The sequence below is a fragment of the Seriola dumerili genome, unplaced genomic scaffold, assembly GCF_002260705.1.
Source record: "Seriola dumerili isolate Sdu_G_001 unplaced genomic scaffold, Sdu_1.0 BDQW01000230.1, whole genome shotgun sequence".
Classification (NCBI taxonomy): Eukaryota; Metazoa; Chordata; class Actinopteri; order Carangiformes; family Carangidae; genus Seriola; species Seriola dumerili.
The window spans coordinates 2,773,720-2,791,118 of NW_019174485.1; the positions used below are offsets into that span (position 1 = coordinate 2,773,720).

At 41.3% G+C, this 17,399-nt stretch overlaps 2 protein-coding genes across 2 annotated transcripts; one reads left to right on the forward strand and one right to left on the reverse strand.

The window, feature by feature from the left end:
• Positions 1–645: 645 nt before the first annotated feature.
• LOC111229361 lies at positions 646–2,993 on the reverse strand. Its single transcript, XM_022755664.1, has 3 exons — positions 2,495–2,993; positions 2,342–2,375; positions 646–2,039 (listed from the first exon to the last, which is right to left on the reverse strand). Exons 1-3 carry the CDS (start codon positions 2,729–2,731, stop codon positions 1,654–1,656), a joined length of 657 nt encoding a protein of 218 aa, XP_022611385.1. The 5' UTR covers positions 2,732–2,993; the 3' UTR covers positions 646–1,653.
• Positions 2,994–10,793: 7,800 nt separating this feature from the next.
• Positions 10,794–16,631, forward strand: LOC111229337 (phospholipid phosphatase 3-like). Its single transcript, XM_022755627.1, has 6 exons — positions 10,794–11,247; positions 13,281–13,438; positions 13,559–13,845; positions 13,940–13,997; positions 15,403–15,579; positions 15,706–16,631. Exons 1-6 carry the CDS (start codon positions 11,037–11,039, stop codon positions 15,802–15,804), a joined length of 990 nt encoding a protein of 329 aa, XP_022611348.1. The 5' UTR covers positions 10,794–11,036; the 3' UTR covers positions 15,805–16,631.
• The last annotated feature ends 768 nt before the right edge of the window (positions 16,632–17,399 follow it).

Sequence of the window (17,399 nt, forward strand, 5' to 3'; positions counted from 1 at the left end):
AAACATTTACAAAGCCAATTTTTCAGTTTTTGAAGTGGTACTTTGTTTACGTCCATGTTAACTAGCTTGCAGTCTCGATCTTCTCTGCCTTGCTGGTGCAGTGCTGCAGACAAATCATTTGGATTGATGAACTGTACTGAACCACTTCCTGAGATGATCTGATCATTTCACTGTTCACTTCTGCAGATGAATCAATGACTTGATTCAAGTCATTTTGTTCGCAGGAGGAATCGGGTGTGTTCAAGTGTAGGTATAAGTATTTTGTTGATCCCGAAATGCACATTACCACAGCGGCAACATGAGCACAGTACAACACAACAAACTATGTCCCAAGTAGCGTATAGAAACAAGTAGCAATTGAACAAAATATGAGTCAGTGATTAATGGCAGACACACACACACACACAAACACAATAAAACACAGCCAGACACACACAAAAAAGGACTTGTAAATATGAATGTATTGATTTGTAAAAGCAGATTTTGCTTCTGTCCAAAAGTATCCCATTGATCTAATCAAACTAACTACAATTTTTCAAATTACATTCAGCATTTCCTTTTAGACTCAAATATTTGAGTGTGTCTTCTTCTTCATGTGTGCACTGACGAAATGAAAGGCATAAAGTCACATATCACAATCGTAGACAATATTTATTTCCCTTTGACATCTTAGGTTCGTATAATACAGGAGGTATGATTATGTTGAGTTTGTTTGCAGGCCCACATAGTTTTTTTTCTAAACCGCACTGTATGGTAAATAAACAGGAAGTGATGTACATCCAGTTCCCGTTATAGGCTGCGTAACAGCAGGGAATTTTCCCTTACATAAACATTTCATGTATTCCATCTGAAACTTTCACACTTGTCATTTTATCTTGATATATTTATGTCCATGTTTACTATGGATAACAATAAAATACATTCAACGATGTGCAGTTTGTCCATAGGACTAACAGTTTCTCAATTCAGTACACATACAAAAGCTATTTTAGTACCTCTTGATCATTTGGTTCGTTTCTATGGGACCCATGTTTCTGCAAGTTATTTTAAATGCATAGTCTTACTCATTACTGTTACTTATCATTTGCCAGAAGAGATTAAATGTCTCCATTTAACTACAGTAGACCCTGATGAGGGTTTTTGGAACAGAAATATAATCACACAGTTTTGTAAGCCTCAACATTATGCTCCCAGACTTTTATAAAATAAAAACAGAGTTATAAAGTCACATATAACCCAATGTAGACTGCTTAAAAACGCAGTGTATTGCACAGCAACACCAATGTAGTGGTATCTACATGAAAATAAATTTATATAAAAAAATAGCAACACTATTATAAATATAAGTACATAAATAATTCAATATCACAAAATAAATATATCACATACAGAGTAACACATATATTAATATTTACACAGAATGAGATGAGTGTCTAGTCTTTTTCTGATCCTGTTTGCATTATCACAGCTGCAACTTTTCCTGAGTTTCCACCTTCAAACGCTGCTAAGCTGCATCTTCTTACACCTTTGGTTCTGAAAATGGCACCAGCACCTGCCCATTTTCACACAAACTGGTGTTTTTCTTTAGGTACGACCTACAGGTCACGAGCACAACTGCATCTTGATGACAAGAGTAACACTACATCGTCCACATTACTCCACGAGGAACATCCCGAGTCCCGAGCCGGTCAGCTCCAGTTTCCAGTGTTGCAGTCCTTTTGGTACTGTCATCTGAGTGATAAGTTTCGGGCTGTCCAGCAGCTTACTCACTGTCCAACACTTCTTGCTCACGGGTGTTGAATTTGCCACAGCTGGGAGGTTCACGTCGCAGCTGAGCTTATCGCCCACATCCACTCTGATGAGGCCTGGGTTGCATTGGAAGGTGCAGGTGAAGTTGAGCTCAATGTACATGAAGTAGACCCCCGCTCGTTCTGGCTTCAGCGACTGATGAATTTTGTCAAACACGAAGTTGCTTCCTACAGATTCACCAAGACCGTAGCTGACAGAATCCCACTTCATGGTGGAGTTCGTCAATTTACCTGCGGGAGGAGACAAACATTTCATTTAGATCATGTTTACACAGTGCAACAACTGATCAGGCTGATCAGTTACATTCCTCTCTGGTGTTGGCTTGTCTGAGGTCTAAACTGATTTGACAATCATCTAAAAACTTTTTAATGTCATTTATTTGTTGTAGATGGGGGATCATGAAAATAATTATATGTCCCATATGAGAAGAAACTTTGTGGCCCAACAGAAAGACATCATTGCATCATTTTTGAATTCTGTCCATAAACATATAGGCTACTTGTTTGTATCCAGAAAATCAAAGTAGACTTACTTGACGTAGCCTCCAGGTAGGCAAAATTGTGCATCTGTTGATAAAAAACACAAGATGAAGTGGATTAAAATGTGCAGAGGACATGGCTCAAAGTAGAAAAAGGAAAAGCTAATTATTCCGACTTCATGCAAACAATAGGAGCAATGTGTTTACCTTGTAATTCGAGCCAGGTGTGTCTGTCAACGCTGACATCTCAGGCTCAATGGTCCGAAGCGAGGACAGTTTTGACTGCAGGTCCCCCACAACCATCACTCCGCCGACAGCCACAGCTGCCACCGCCATAAACAGAAAAATGACGGACATGACGAGAAAAACGTCCAGGCAGCCCCCACGCCGGCGACCGATCTTCTGAAGAGACTCAGCGTCCATTTCTGTGTTTTGGTGTCCCATGAGCAGGCAGTAGGATGTCTGAGCTTCGGGGAGACTGTCCACACAGTCCGGTTTTGAAGTTTAGCGTAAAAAAAAAAAAAGCTTCAAATTATGATAACACAAGCTTTGGAAGTTGCACAGCACCGGCTGTTGGGTGCTTTATCTCCACTAGATAGTCCTCTTGATATCATCCAGTCCAGTCGGGGTCTTGAGGTGAATGTCGAGACTGTAAGCACCATTATGGCTTTTATAGGCTATCCTACTACAGACACACTGTTCTCAGTTTCAGACAGGGAGGAAAAACGCGGAAGTCATGGGTTTCCCTATCGCCTCCTCACACACGCCCCCCTCCCTCACTGCTAGTAAAGGAGGTGAGAAAACCTAGACGCACAGACTTTCCGCAGCTCTGTGTGCTATTGCGCAAGTGCGCCCCAAGGTAGCGTGTGCGGTGGAAAATGAAAGGGAGAGAAACTGTCTCCAGCTTCACTATATTCCGACACGGCCAAACAAAGGCTCACCTTTCCCTCCCCACTTTGAACCTCCCAGCGCTGGCAAACGTGGCACAATGGAGATAAAGATAGGCTGGCAACATAATGTGAATCTGAATTTAGGCCTTTTTGTCTTAGTGGAAACGTTTGTTTGTTTGTTTTTGGGCAAGTTGATGCAGAAGAGACACGTTGAGGCAAGGGGGAGGTTTCAATCGAGAGTGTGTGTTTCATCATCAGCCTAAAAAAAGCGTCAAATCTTCAGGTTACACCTGGCGTAATTCTGGCACAACCAACTGGTTATCAAATAAGAATGTGACGGCTTGTGCGGGAATCCCCCATTGTGCGTGTGTGTGTGTGTGTGTGTGTGCGTGCGTGTGTGTGCGCGTGTGTGCGTGTGTGTGTGAACGAGAGTGAAAGTTATAAGTTGGTTTCAGTAAGGTGGAGGAGCTGGATAGGGATCTCAGGGAAAACAACAAAATATATTTACTTTCCAGAGCTCAGACCGTTGGCAGCCAATCATATTTAATCTGGTCATAGTGCAGTTGAGAGCCGGGAGAAGATGCAGGGGAATTCCCCACATCATGTGCATAAGAGGGAGAGAGTCAGGAAAGCACTCAAGACAGAGAGAGGGAAAAGAGAAGGAAGATAGATTTTCTCCGTACATTTTCCTGTTGCAGAGCAAAAAGATCGACTTTCATGTGATGCATCAGAGTACGGAAGGCAAGCCCTCTGGTGTTGCATGAAGCCACGGTAACGTGGGTTGGTATCTTAGAGCTGTCGTTTTCATTAATTAGCAGTCATTTCTCCAGTGGTTTTTTTTTCTGTAATTTCTCAGCTAAGCAGATTGTTTCCATTTTTACAATCCTCATGAATGCTCATCATGGACTCAGAGCAGCAGCTGCAGTTAAAGGACTGAGCATGTGACAGTAGGAGTGTTAAGTAGTGACATGTAGATTTATCATTGCATTTTTTTTTTTTTTTTTACAGTTCTGAAGGTTTCAGTGGGACATTTAAGTAAATGAGTAAGTTATATTGCTAAAAGTATATGGACAGACCTGTGGACACACTTGGTTGTACTTTTCTTCCTGTGCTGGGTTTCATGGTTTGGGGTAAGCCCCTTGCTTCCAGTCAAGAGAATGCTTAATACTGCAGCAGAGAATGAGGTTTTAAGAAATAGTGTGCCTCCACTCCAGGTTTGAGGCAACAGTTTGTGAACACATGGTCTCCAGAGTTTGGTGCACAGAGAGCCCTGAAATTAACCCCATTCAACACCCTCTGTATGAACTGTAATTCCAGGCCTGGTCTCCCTACATTACTGTTCTGTCACACTAATGCTTTTGTGGCTGACTGGGGACAAATCCCTGCGATTGTGTTCCAAAATCTTCACAGAGGAGCTGAAGCTGTTTTAGCAGAAGATAAATGTCCCTAAGTGTCACAATTTAAATCCATGACATTACTGACAATGACAAATGTCTTCCAATTGGTGTCAAGCTTGAAAAAATGTGCAACCAGGGTCAAGTTGATCAAGAAATAAGATGTGTCCCTCCACAATGAATCAACCTTACTGAGAAATAGTTTATTATCCTCTATGTTTGTGTCTAACAAGATAATGGTGAGGATAAAGGCAGTGGTGGTGAAGTTGCAGAATCCTTCTCATCACACTGCTGGAACTTTTAGCCACAGTAGCAGCATGATTCTATAGCGATGCTAATGTTAGTTAGATCACCACTTTGGTCCAGACTGAAATATGTATATTTGTGGCTTTGAATGAAATGTCATTGAACTATTTCAGGGATGACATTTGGTACAGAAATGAATAATTAATCATTTTCATAATCCCTTAACTTTTCAACATAGGCACAAACTTTGAACTCTTGAATACTTTTGGTTGGGTATATGACCAAATACCAGTGAAACTAATGTCATTTCCATCAATCTCAGCTGTACTTTGTATTTGGTGCTAGTTAGCAAATGTTAGCACAATTAATATGCTGCTAAACATCAGCATGTTTGTTATTGGGAGCATGTTCACATGTTGATATTGGCACTTAGCTAGAAACACAGCTGCTGTGCCCTTGCAGAGCTGCTAGCATGGCTGTTGATTAATAATATTAAAGCTGTAAATGCAGAGATGTACAGAAAGCTCGTTACGGGTGAGCAGAGGCGATGCTCCAACTGTACTTTTGGGTTTACTTTTGGTTACACTTTTGGTATTTTTACTGTATGATACAACAATTCTGGAACTGATCACCAGTGTTAAAGTGCAACTGGTGTAATTACTGGCGAGGGCCTTCCCTCCTGCATCAGGTGGTGATCGATAAAGTTCTGAGAGTTTACTCTGGGATTTGTGGTAATCACGCTCAAAAGCTCCGTGCTGATCAAAACATGATCAGCTGATCAGAGCTGCACAGTTTGGTAAAGGGAGAAATGTTAAGGGAATGTTTGTGGTTCTTACTGAAAGGGAAGTGGATGGTTATATAAAGACATTATACAAGAAGTGACGATCACTGACAAAGTTTCAAAGACATATTTAGACTACTGGTTATCTGTTCTGCTGAGATAGCTGAACCTGTCAGGGAGGACACCAACATCATCAGAATACTGTAAACACAAGTAGAAGACAAGAAGAAAAAACAGCTCTCGATAATAATCCACAAAACGGTACATGTGTAGAACACACTGAGTTGGCAGTTTATTAGGAACACCTAATGCTGTCTAATACAACAGTCCAGTTATATCAACGAGGGAAGGCTAATAACAGAAACACACCTTTGTATGACACAGTACGGTTCAGCAGCATCACAAACTACATTCAGTTGTAGTAGACGGAATGAAGTTCAGTCTAATACTTTCGCTAAGTGTACCTAATAAACTGCCGACTCACTGCATTCTGTACGTTTCAGCTGCACCTGTATATGTGAACTTCTGATGTAAAATTATTGCTGAGCAGCTGAGTGACACATCTCAACTCTGTGATCATTGTAGACCTCTTAACATGATTACGATGCAATTCATGTACATTTCCTTCCTGTGTTACATCTATACTGATTCTGTAATGCTGCTGTAAAAATCATCGCAAGTCACTGCAAAAATATTTATTCATGGGTTATTTCTGGGAACTAATGAAAATAATGTAATGAAAGTGGTAATAATATCCACCCCCACACTTACATTCCCAAACTAAATGTTATCGCAATTTTGTCTAATTCATTCGGAGGTAATTGTTGTAATGAATTATAACGATCAATTGCCATTTCTATTAATTCTGTTGAGCAGAGATGGAAAGTAACAGAGTACATTTACCCAAATACTGTAGAACATGAAGTTACTGGTAGTGACATCATACAGTTTTTGAGGCATGGTATATATAGTTCAACTGTATTACGATGCAAAGGTCATGGTGTACCTTTTAATTCACTTCATTTTTCAGAATGCTTCTTTTCTAACGTTAGTTTATGATATTTTGATCAACCAATAGTACTTTTTTTTTAACAATTCAGCAGCAGGTTTCTCTGATCCCCCTCCACCAGATCTCCTGCCCTGACACTGTCCATCAAACTGCACATCCTCCCAGCTGTTATGTATTACAAATCACATATTGTGTCTTACTAATTTCCACCTTTCTATCTATTGAATGGTTCTAGTTGGGAGGGAGGAACTCTCATTCAATTTCTTCTCCTGTGGTTTCTGCCGTGTTTTCCCATTATGTACTGAGTTTTTTGGGGGGGGGATTTTCATCTTCTTAGAAAGCGAAGGCTGCATGGGTCAGGAACCCTTGCTGTTGCAGGTCTTTAAAGCCCACTGAGACAATGTCTGTTGCAATATACAGGTAACTTTCTTCCACCACATTTACTTTACCCATATGACATAATCTAACCTCATGCTGTGTGTGTTACAAAAGTGCTTCAGTAGTTAAAATATCATGAGGAATGACAACTGAGAAAAGAGTATAATGGGAAAAAAATGCAGGGACTGTTTCTGTGTGGGAGTGATTGACAGAGATGGGGAAGTCAACATGAAACAGAGAAAATGAGAAATTTATCATTACGAGTATGACAGTTTGTAGAAGGTCATATGCTCCTGCAGTGCAGAAAAACCCATATCTTCTGTTCCCTAATGAAACTGACCAGACATGTACAGAGTATACGCACACCATCAGGTACAAACACACACAAATAAATTCCTCAAAAGTTTCCATATTTTTAAGTAAGCTTGATCTTGCCAAGAAACAACATCACTTCTGACTGTGTAGACATGCTTTCTCACGCGCACATGTGTGTGTGTGGGTAGTGATGAATTAATTGTGTTTTATTTATTTGGGATTAATTACATATGTACTGGACTTGTGATGAGATTAATCAATCTTGTTGGTAAAAGAAATCAATAGTTTTCTCAGGCCTTTGTTTTACCACCTTTCATCAGAGGAAGTGACATACAGCATTACTCAGCAAAGTGCTGTAATGTGTCATACGGAGGAATGTCTCCCTTACGGAAAATGATGAAATACCAGAGAAAAGTTGAATTGAAACAATATCATTAAACAACTGCTATAAGTGCTATTAAAAGCACACACTTGTACTTCTATCATTGTGAGGACACTGAACTGCTCTAACCTGAACCCCTGACTTTAAAACCAAGTCTTAACCCTCAAACAGTCATTTGAAGTTGTTTCAGAAAGTGATGACCGGCCAAAATGTCCACACTTTCCCAAAATGTCCAAAAATACTTTTTGGGGTCCTCACAATCTAATATTTACAAGGAAAGTACACACAAGCACACACACACACACACACACACACACGCACACGCACACGCACACACACGCGCACACACACCCAGGATTTTCTGTGGTTAGGATTACATTCTGGCCTTTTGACAAAAACAAAACAAGTATCACGATGCACTGGGCTTTCTGATAGGGAAGTCACCATCTCTCTCTCTCTCTCTCTCTCTCTCTCTCTCTCTCTCTCTGCCTCTCTCTCTCTCTCTCTCTCTCTCTCTCCTGTTTTCATATGTACAGAAATGAAAACAAAAATTGATAAGCATCAGCAGAGGATTCAAATGGAAACCTCCCTTTACTGCCCCCTACAGCAGTGAGCCTATTTATTCTAAAAGCTCTGCTACAACTGCAGCGTCAGTCAGAACAAGTGCAAACACACACTTCCCAATTCTTATCATAGAGCTAAATTACAACTCCTTTCCATACACTCATTCTTTCTTTTTCACTGCACTACTACACTATAGGAAACCATTGTTTCACATTTACCACATTGTTAAGGAAATACACATAACCAATGTTACCTAGCCTATTACATCCAATTACCCAACCTCTGACTTCACCATCAAAGAAAAGAAAAGAAAGGAAAAAAACAGAGAGATTATTTGACAAGGTCATAACACAAAGTCTGATTTCTAAACACTGGCAAAAAGTTCATACCAAAATCTAGTAATCAACCAGCTATCACAACAAGGTGGAGGTACTTACTTAATTCTCTCCATCACCTGCTAGATAAAAGGCCACAGCGCCCTCCGTCACTCCCTGTCCTTGTCACCATGTTGATCTTCCTCAGCCCGAGTTACGTTCATCTTAGCTTCCTTGAAGTTCTGTGAGTAGGTGATGATGATGAAAAGAACAGGAGTGTGATGTTTTTGTGTCTTCTGCTTTGGTTTTTTTTCCTGTTCTTGTGTGTTGAATAATGCCATGCTAAATGGCACTTACCACTTCCTTATGTGCATGTTAGTTTAGGTCCCTCCAGTAAAGTGGCACAGATGTCTTAAATAAATCTGAATATTATTGTTACTGTGATGGAGAAATTGTTAACTTAAAACCTCTGGTATATTTCTTTCATTCCCGATGGCTATGTTAGATAAAGATGCAGCAAATGATTCTCCACCAGAGCACCCATGACCTTATCTTCAGTCCATGTTTGAAGTGTTTGAAACCAAGAAAGATTTACCATGAACAAATTTAACTGCCTATAAAAATTTCCCATCTTGTTTATTCAAGATAAACTTTTAAACAGACAGCTTGTAGTAGTTGGCTGTCCTTGCGTTGATTCAGCTGAGTTTTTATGGACATTTCCATTGGCTTTGTATCATATTCTACAAAGTTTTTTATTCCACAGGTTCTACAGTCAGTCGGTTCATTTAGTAGGTTGTTTCAGAATCATTAGGTTCTGTAAATGAAAGTTGACATAAGAAAATGTAGTATACTTTTGAATTCTTGTATTGGAGTCATATTTGACCAGGAGTTTCTACTTTGACTCAAATAATGGAGTTGTGTTGTCCGTTCACCTCAGCTTTGGATCAAAAAAACAAGCTATTGTCACGGGTTTAAGGGGCAAGTAGGACCCAAATGCAGTCAACTCTTGGGAGATCGGTACGCAGAGGTTTATTTAGTAAACGTGAACGTGACATGAACAAACCCCGAACAAAACTGACGAACCAACACAGACAAAGGGGAACACAAAGACTATATAGACACAGGAGGCAAGGTGATTGCACACAGGTGAAACACATTAGGGCGGGGCAGACAATCACTACACAGAAACACGACCAAGCCAGGATGCCAAACCACTGAGACACACAAGGAACCAAATTACAAAATAAAACAGGAAGTGCCAAAAGTCCAAAACAAAACTAACAAAAGGTGTCTGCCATTGAAAAACATGACAGCTATAGCGTAGTGAGCACAGGTCCTTGGTATACAGCTTCTGTTACCGTGAGACAGAGCCAGGCTAGCTGTTTGGCCCTGTCTTTATGCTAAGCTAAGCTAACCGGCTGCTGCCTGTGGCTTCATATTTAGCGTACAGCCATGAGAGTGTATGGTATTAATCTTTTCATCTAACTCTCAGCAAGAGAGTGGATAAGTGTATTTCCCGAAATGGCATGGCATTGCTGATCGGTAAATATGTAATTCAAGGCTTTTCTTGGTCAGTTATAAGCCATTGATAAGAACTTGAAAGTTGCTGAACATTGACTTATAACTGATCTATAAATCAATAGCAAATGTATTTATTACACATTAATACCTTTTACAAGGTAGGCTAGTCCTCTGAAGTTCACATTTTGCCTACTTTTTACTGACATCCAGTTTAAGCGAGCAACTTGGTTATGTGATCAAAGAAGTCAAGGAAGGAGTCAAGTCAGGTATCCAACAATTTGTATAAATTGTATATTATAACAAAGTGTATAATATCTGATTCTCGAGTAAGTCTATAATAAGGGATGTTGAGGCTATTTACTTGGGATTTAAGATTAACATAAAATGGAGGTGAAAGGTGAATCGGAGTGATGGAGAAATACCTCCCAGATCTTTATCATGCGGGTCAACCATCGTCACCCGTGACACGTTAGATGATGCAATTGATGCTCTTTCTCTCCTATTTTACAGCCCGGTCATATTTTACCTAATAGGCCTACTGAATGTGCAGAGAGAGAGTGAGACAAAGAGAGAGACAGACAGACAGAGAGAGAGAGAGAGAGAGAGAGAGAGAGAGAGAGAGAGAGAGAGAGAGAGAGAGAGAGAGAGAGATCTTATCCCCGAGTGTCTGTTTCGCAACCAGTCTGGAGTTTTCCGCTCCACCGTGGAGCATATCTTCAAGGTGACGGGCACCCTGCAACGAGTCGGGACGAGCCCTGCAGACTCTGTGATGACATTAAAGATGCGTAAAAAAGACATTTTTCTCTGACAACTAAGCATCAAGTGCTGCTGGGCGCACATTAAATACTCACTTGCGGACTTGCTTCCAGTGTCCCTGTGGCTCTGCACATGAGTAGTTCAAGGGCGCTCCCAAGTTTCTGATGCCAACAAGTTTTTTTACTCCGTGCCAGTCGTCATGTTGGATAAATTTGGGCCGCAGAGCACCGGTGTGGTCGTCTCCAGCGCGGACCTCCAGCTCAAACTGACGGACAACAAGAGCAGCCTGGCCGCAGCAGCGGGGATGGGGATGGAGAACGGCACTGGGAAGAAACTCATAGAGATAACTGGACCGGCTTTATCCAAAAGAAAACTTCTGGTCGGCTTAGACCTCCTGTGCCTCTTCCTTGGTAAATATCAAGACAATGCCTACAACAAAAATATTCAAGATCTGTTTGAATTGTTGAATGCTACACGTCATGCTTTTATTGGTTGAGGGATAACAACATCACAAACACCTGTACAATATCATGCACTCCAACAAAATAGCAGTGCCATTAATACCACAACGTGTCTGTGTATCAGTTTATAATTGCTTCTCATACAACTCCGTGGTCCGCGTTGAGATCACGTGGTGTGAGGTTATTGTTTGCACTGGAATGCATTACATTATAAGCTCTTTCTGTTATTTTGTCCATCCATGCATAAGATGTGAATATGCGTTTATGCAGATTACATAAATACTGGCACTGATGGGGGGCTGGGGGGCTATTCATACTGAACTTTAAAAACTATTTGGCACATTTCATGGCATCTAAAAATCAAAATGAATTAACTGAGAGAATACTTGGCAGACTAACTGACAATGAATCACACACCGTTGTATTCAGCAGGCTTATCAATGATTCTTATCTGTGTCTACTACAGGTGGAATCCTCTACATACTTGCTATTCCTTCCTATTCAGGATAACTGTGGTGAGGGTAAACTTCAACCTTCATTTAGTCAACAAAGACAGTCAGGGGCTAAGTTCAAGTATGATGATCAGACATGTGGGCCTGCAGAATATTATGCAGCATATTAACTCCAGGTTTGTGAAGAGACGGGAAGAAAGAATGGTAGGAAAAAGGACAAGGGGGAAAAAAGAAAGAAAGTTTTTTTTCCCAAGTCCTAGCTCTCTTCATCGACATGTGTCTCTGGCCATGTTTTTTTTTTTTTTTTTTCACTCATGCACGCTCTCGAGCTCCCCGTGCCAGCTGGCTCGTGCATTGCCCAGGGAATTCTACAGTTTCCATGACAACCTCCAGTTCTCAGGGTAGAGCCAGGCCAGGGGGAATCGTATTTGGTATAAATAAATAAATGCACGAGTACAGTGTGTGTGTGTGTGTGTGTGTGTGTGTGTGTGTGTTCCCATGTTCCCTATATGTGACAGGAGGGTGGTTATGTAATACTGGCTAATTGGAAAAAGCTGGACGGAGAGGTAGTGTGTATTAACAACAGATTGGACATGTGCAAAAGAGAGGGAGCCTTGCAAGAAGTCTTTTTTTCTCTGTCTGTCTGTCTTTCTCTCCCACCCCTCTCTCTACAGTGCGTGTGTATGTGCAGGCATGCAGGACAGAGAGAGAGAGGGAGAGAGAGAGAGAGAGAGAGGGATAGAAGGGAGGACACCCAGAGACAAACAGAGACAGTGAGTGACTGGCTCTGGCCCTGGACTGCTGCGGCATTTGCTCTTTGTTTTGTAGGAAAGAGTTGAACTGGAGTCACAAACAACTCCCCTTTTCTCTCCTCATCAACAGAAATGCAGACACGCACACCAAACACACACACATGCGCAGTTCAAACTCGGTCTGTGTTGAGCTCTGCCTTCTTTACTCCTCTGTTTCCAGTCTCAATGGATTCGGTCTGTATTCAGTCAGGAAATGGGAGCTTTCTGCAGTTGCTTGGGCTTATTTGGTCCCGGTGGAGCAGAGTTGTGACCCTTACATTCCTAATAGTTGTCTAACTAGTTAGGTTCTCAAGAGAAAATTCTCGGTTCCCACCCTTGTTTTGTTGTAAAACTACTCCTTGTTTGACCCCCTCCCCTTTCCTCAACCTCCCCATGTCATCTTTCCTGTCAGCATTGAATTTCTCTCTTATTTTTGTTTTAGACCTTGATATTTTTATTTGGGATTAAGGAGATACTTAGTGAGTTTCTTTTTGTGTGACAGCTGAGTAGCACTGAGTATCTCTTGTGCTCAGGGCAAGAACTTTCCAGTTCTTCTCCATCACCCCATCTCAAACCTCTAGTTTTGCTTCTCTTTTCTCTTCCCTCATGTCCTCTCCAGTATCTCATCACAAAGAGGAATATCTGTACTTCCACTGAGGATTGTTGTAATATCAAATCATATCTTTCTTCATCTAATACCTTTAATCTCCCTCTTCCTTCTCCTCCTCCTCGTGTGCAGCCTCCATCCCTTTCTTCGCGTGTGAGCTGAAGGCGGTGAGTCCTTACAGAAGGGGCTTTATGTGCGGGGACACCAGCATCACCTATCCTTACCTGCACCGAGAAGCCATACCAGATGAATTACTCATCGCCGGTGGCATCATCATCACCGGCCTCACGGTGAGTACGCATCATCCCCCGTCAGAGCAGTCAGTCTATTATTCATCGTACACCGTGTCCCAGCTCGTGATGAGGAGTTATGAGGAGAATTTAATATGCCGTTTATGTGTTCACCCCCAGATCGCCCTTGGGGAATGTTACAGGGTGCGTTTCCGAGGCGTCAGCTCCAAGGCCTTCGTCAGGAACCTGTATGTGTCCTGTCTGTACAAAGAGCTGGGCTGCTTCCTGTTCGGCTGCTGTGTCGGCCAATCACTGACCAACATGGCCAAGCTGAGTGTGGGCCGGCTACGGCCACACTTCCTGTCTGTGTGTGGCGTCACCTATGCATCACTCAACTGCACACCGGGAAGCTATGTTGCAACAGTGAGCTGCCGCCAGCCTGATCACCGGTTAGAGGAGGAGGCCAGGTATGAATGTGTGTGCGTGTGTTTTTATGCAGGTGTATTATGAACTGTACTTTTGTTCTGTGTGATAACTTTGAATATATCTCCATTTTTGTAGGAAGTCCTTCTTCTCTGGCCATGCCTCCTTTGCCATGTACACAATGCTCTATTTAGCAGTGAGTATCTCTATCTCTTTATTGCTGTGTCTCTTTTACATATTTTCTCTCTCTCTCTCACACACACACACACATACACACACACACACACACACACACACAAACACTGGCAAACCCATTTAATGTCTCTCCAATTTCCAATTACCATCTCTCTATAAAATGCAAAGAGAGAATGAGCGAAACACGGACCCATCATCAGTCCAGTTTGCAGCGAAAAGCGAGAGAATGAAAGAGGAGAGGGAGAAAGAGAAGGATTGAATGGAGAAATGGGACAAACAGAGACAGCTTTGTTCTGCTGTGGGAGGAGTGTGACCTCGCCTCACCGCCTCACTGCTCTCCTCTATTGTATGAGTGTGTGTGTGTGTGTGTGTGAGCTCCTGCATTTATATGTGTATATGAAAGCCTGTGTTTGTGGATGCAAGTGCCTGCATATGTGAATGTGTGCATACTACAGTACATATCTGTGTGTGTGTAATCTTGGCTTGCCTGTCTGTGTTTACTCTCCCCAACTGTTCCGAACATCTAACTTCCTCATGTTACTAAAGTGCTCTACCACAATTAGTGAGGGAAGGAGAATGACTTATTGATTTACCAATAAGCAACGACAAGATTGTTCATCTTCATTTTCATCACACCTCGAGACATTAGAAGCTGCATCGCTGATTACTGTATACGAGACACAGTGGATCTCACCAATCTATAGGGAGAAAGGAGAGATAAAGATGGGTGATAAAGTCAAATTAAAACCAATGTAGTAAGGTTTTTTTCAGGAGAGATGAGACCAGCTTCACTGTTCCTTATCAGAGATTCTCAAAGTCTCTGGACCTCGCTGGAGGGATGAACAAAACATATTCCCTCATTTGATGCTCTGATGATGATGGTGATTCATGCTGTGTAATGTGTTGGAGTTAGACAGCACTATAAATCTCTTCTATTTGACTGGGTTGAGATCAGGTGGCTGTGAAAGCTATAGCATATGAGTCTCATTATTTCTTTGCTCATCAAACGTGAACCATCAGTCATTTCCCTTAATTTGTCACATTTCTGTCTGAATTCATATTTAAATACCTGCTGTCATATCTGAAATAAAAGCCAATATTTAAACACTTGCCCCAACTAGAATTAATAATTGAGTGAGGACAGTGTTCGTGTTCAAAAACATGACTCATAGCAGCAGAGCACGGTGTCATGCCTGTGCTCTGCAGTGATGGAGCTACAGGTAAATATGGAGTGCTCAGTAAATAGTAATAATAGCGAATTAAAACAGCAGGAGATCAGGAAACAAGGGGATGCTTCGCAAATAAATGGTGAAATACACTTGTAAAGACTTGTACAATTGTGAATAAAGTTATGGTGACCCTATCGTTCTATGCACTAAATGACAGTATTTGTTTTTGTGATGCAGTTTTACCTGCAGGCGCGGTTGACATGGCGTGGGGCTCGGTTGCTGCGGCCGGCGCTGCAGTTCTTCCTGGTTTTGCTTGCAGTCTACACAGGTCTGACCCGCATCTCTGACTACCGGCACCACCCGTCCGATGTGCTAACAGGCTACATACAGGGAGCCCTCACTGCTTACTGGGTGGTCAGTATTCCTGCTCTGCTTGTGTTTTTTTTTTTTTTTTCGTCAGTGTGTTTCCACATAGTCAAAGTCTGTTAAAATTCTTATATGAGCATGTTTTTTGTTTTGTTTTTTTCTCTGTGTTTGCAGGCCTTCCACATCTCATCCATGTTTAAAAGCTCCGGTTCAGATCTGTCTCCAACTGAGACTCTGGACACCCCCTTGTCACCCCACCATACTGTCTGCTAAACCTCACCTCCACCCACCCCTGCCTCTCCACCTGCTGCCCGTAGTCTGGCTTGGATAGACAAGAGAATGTGAGACCATTTCCTGTGAAGTCAAACCACATACCTCAGTATTCAGACAGAGAGTAGGACAGAGAGAGAAAGAGTAGAGTTTATGAAATCTTTTATGTGGCTCAAAAGAGAGGACATATGAACTGCGAGTCAGGAAGAGGGAGGGTGCTGAAAACTGTACCGGCTGCTCGGCTGGTGTGTTGTGTTGGAAGCAGCCTGAGAATGTGACCTTTTCGTCCTTGTGACTGACCTTAACTTCACATGTGATACTTACCTGTGAGCTGAGACTGAACACACAGCAACCACTACCACTCTACACACCACCTGTAAATATATACAGCTTTTGTACAACTCAAACGATACTGTAAAAGCACTTTTTGATTTCCATGTTAGTATTATTAATTACCACTTTGTAATGATTTGGTATGTAGAATGTGATATATTTTATACATGTAACATATCTAGTAGCTGTTTTTTGTTTTGTTTTTTTGTTTGTTTGTTTGTTACATAAACCCAGTGAATGTATTGGTTTTGAAGAAAGCACAAGTAAGCATGCAAGCAACTCATTCTCCTCGTGTTGTACCATTAAGATGTGGTAGGATGTGTCCGTCCGTCTGTGTGCCGTATGTCACATATGTAGTTTACTGATGAGAAAATGACTATGAGAATGTCTATAGAATATAATACATATTGGAGGAGTAGGCTACTTATGCTACTAGTTGTATTTATAATAATATGTATGTTGTTAGGCTACTTACCAGTCCAAGAGCACACACATCATTAAAGAAGGTGATTTTTTTTAAAGCCATGTCTCTTTAAGTTCAGTTTGTGACTTCTTTCTAAAAGCGTTATGGTCAATTTGACCATTTAAACATTTTTACATGTTATTGCATGATCTTTTAAAAGATCATTACTGCCCATCCTGAAGTTCAAAACAGAGTTTTTGAAAATGCTCCACTATGTTTATCAGCAACTCACTTACTTTATATGACTGCCTTTATGTGGTGAGCAGGCAGCATATAGTAGGTTTATCAGAGCTTTTTGCTGAAAATGCATATGGCGGCTGGAAACAAGGTACATGAGAACGATGAGACAAAACCCAAATATGAAAGCTGCAGGCAGGAAAACCGAAACAATGAGCTGAACGAATCTAAAATGCTCCATAGAGCCTAGGGGACCTGCAGTCAGGTGATAACTGTGTAGGTTCATCACTATAAGTGACACCTTTCATATTACACATTGTCATTTGACCTACTATTTTTCATATATCAATATTGATTAGTGCAGCTTTAAGTAAATATCTCAAACAGCTTCAGTCATATTTATTACCATTTGAATTTTTCAGGGTATCAACTGCTGTTTAACTTCTAATTATTTATTAACCATAGTTTCAATAATTCAGTATACTGTTTAGTGCTTACTTCACTGCCTTTACTGTCACATGTTCACTCCTCTGACCTTTTACTTTTTTATAACAGGCATTTTCTTCTTTTCTATTCGAGTTATATAACTATCAGTAATCACTAATCAGTTGATGACTGTAAATAG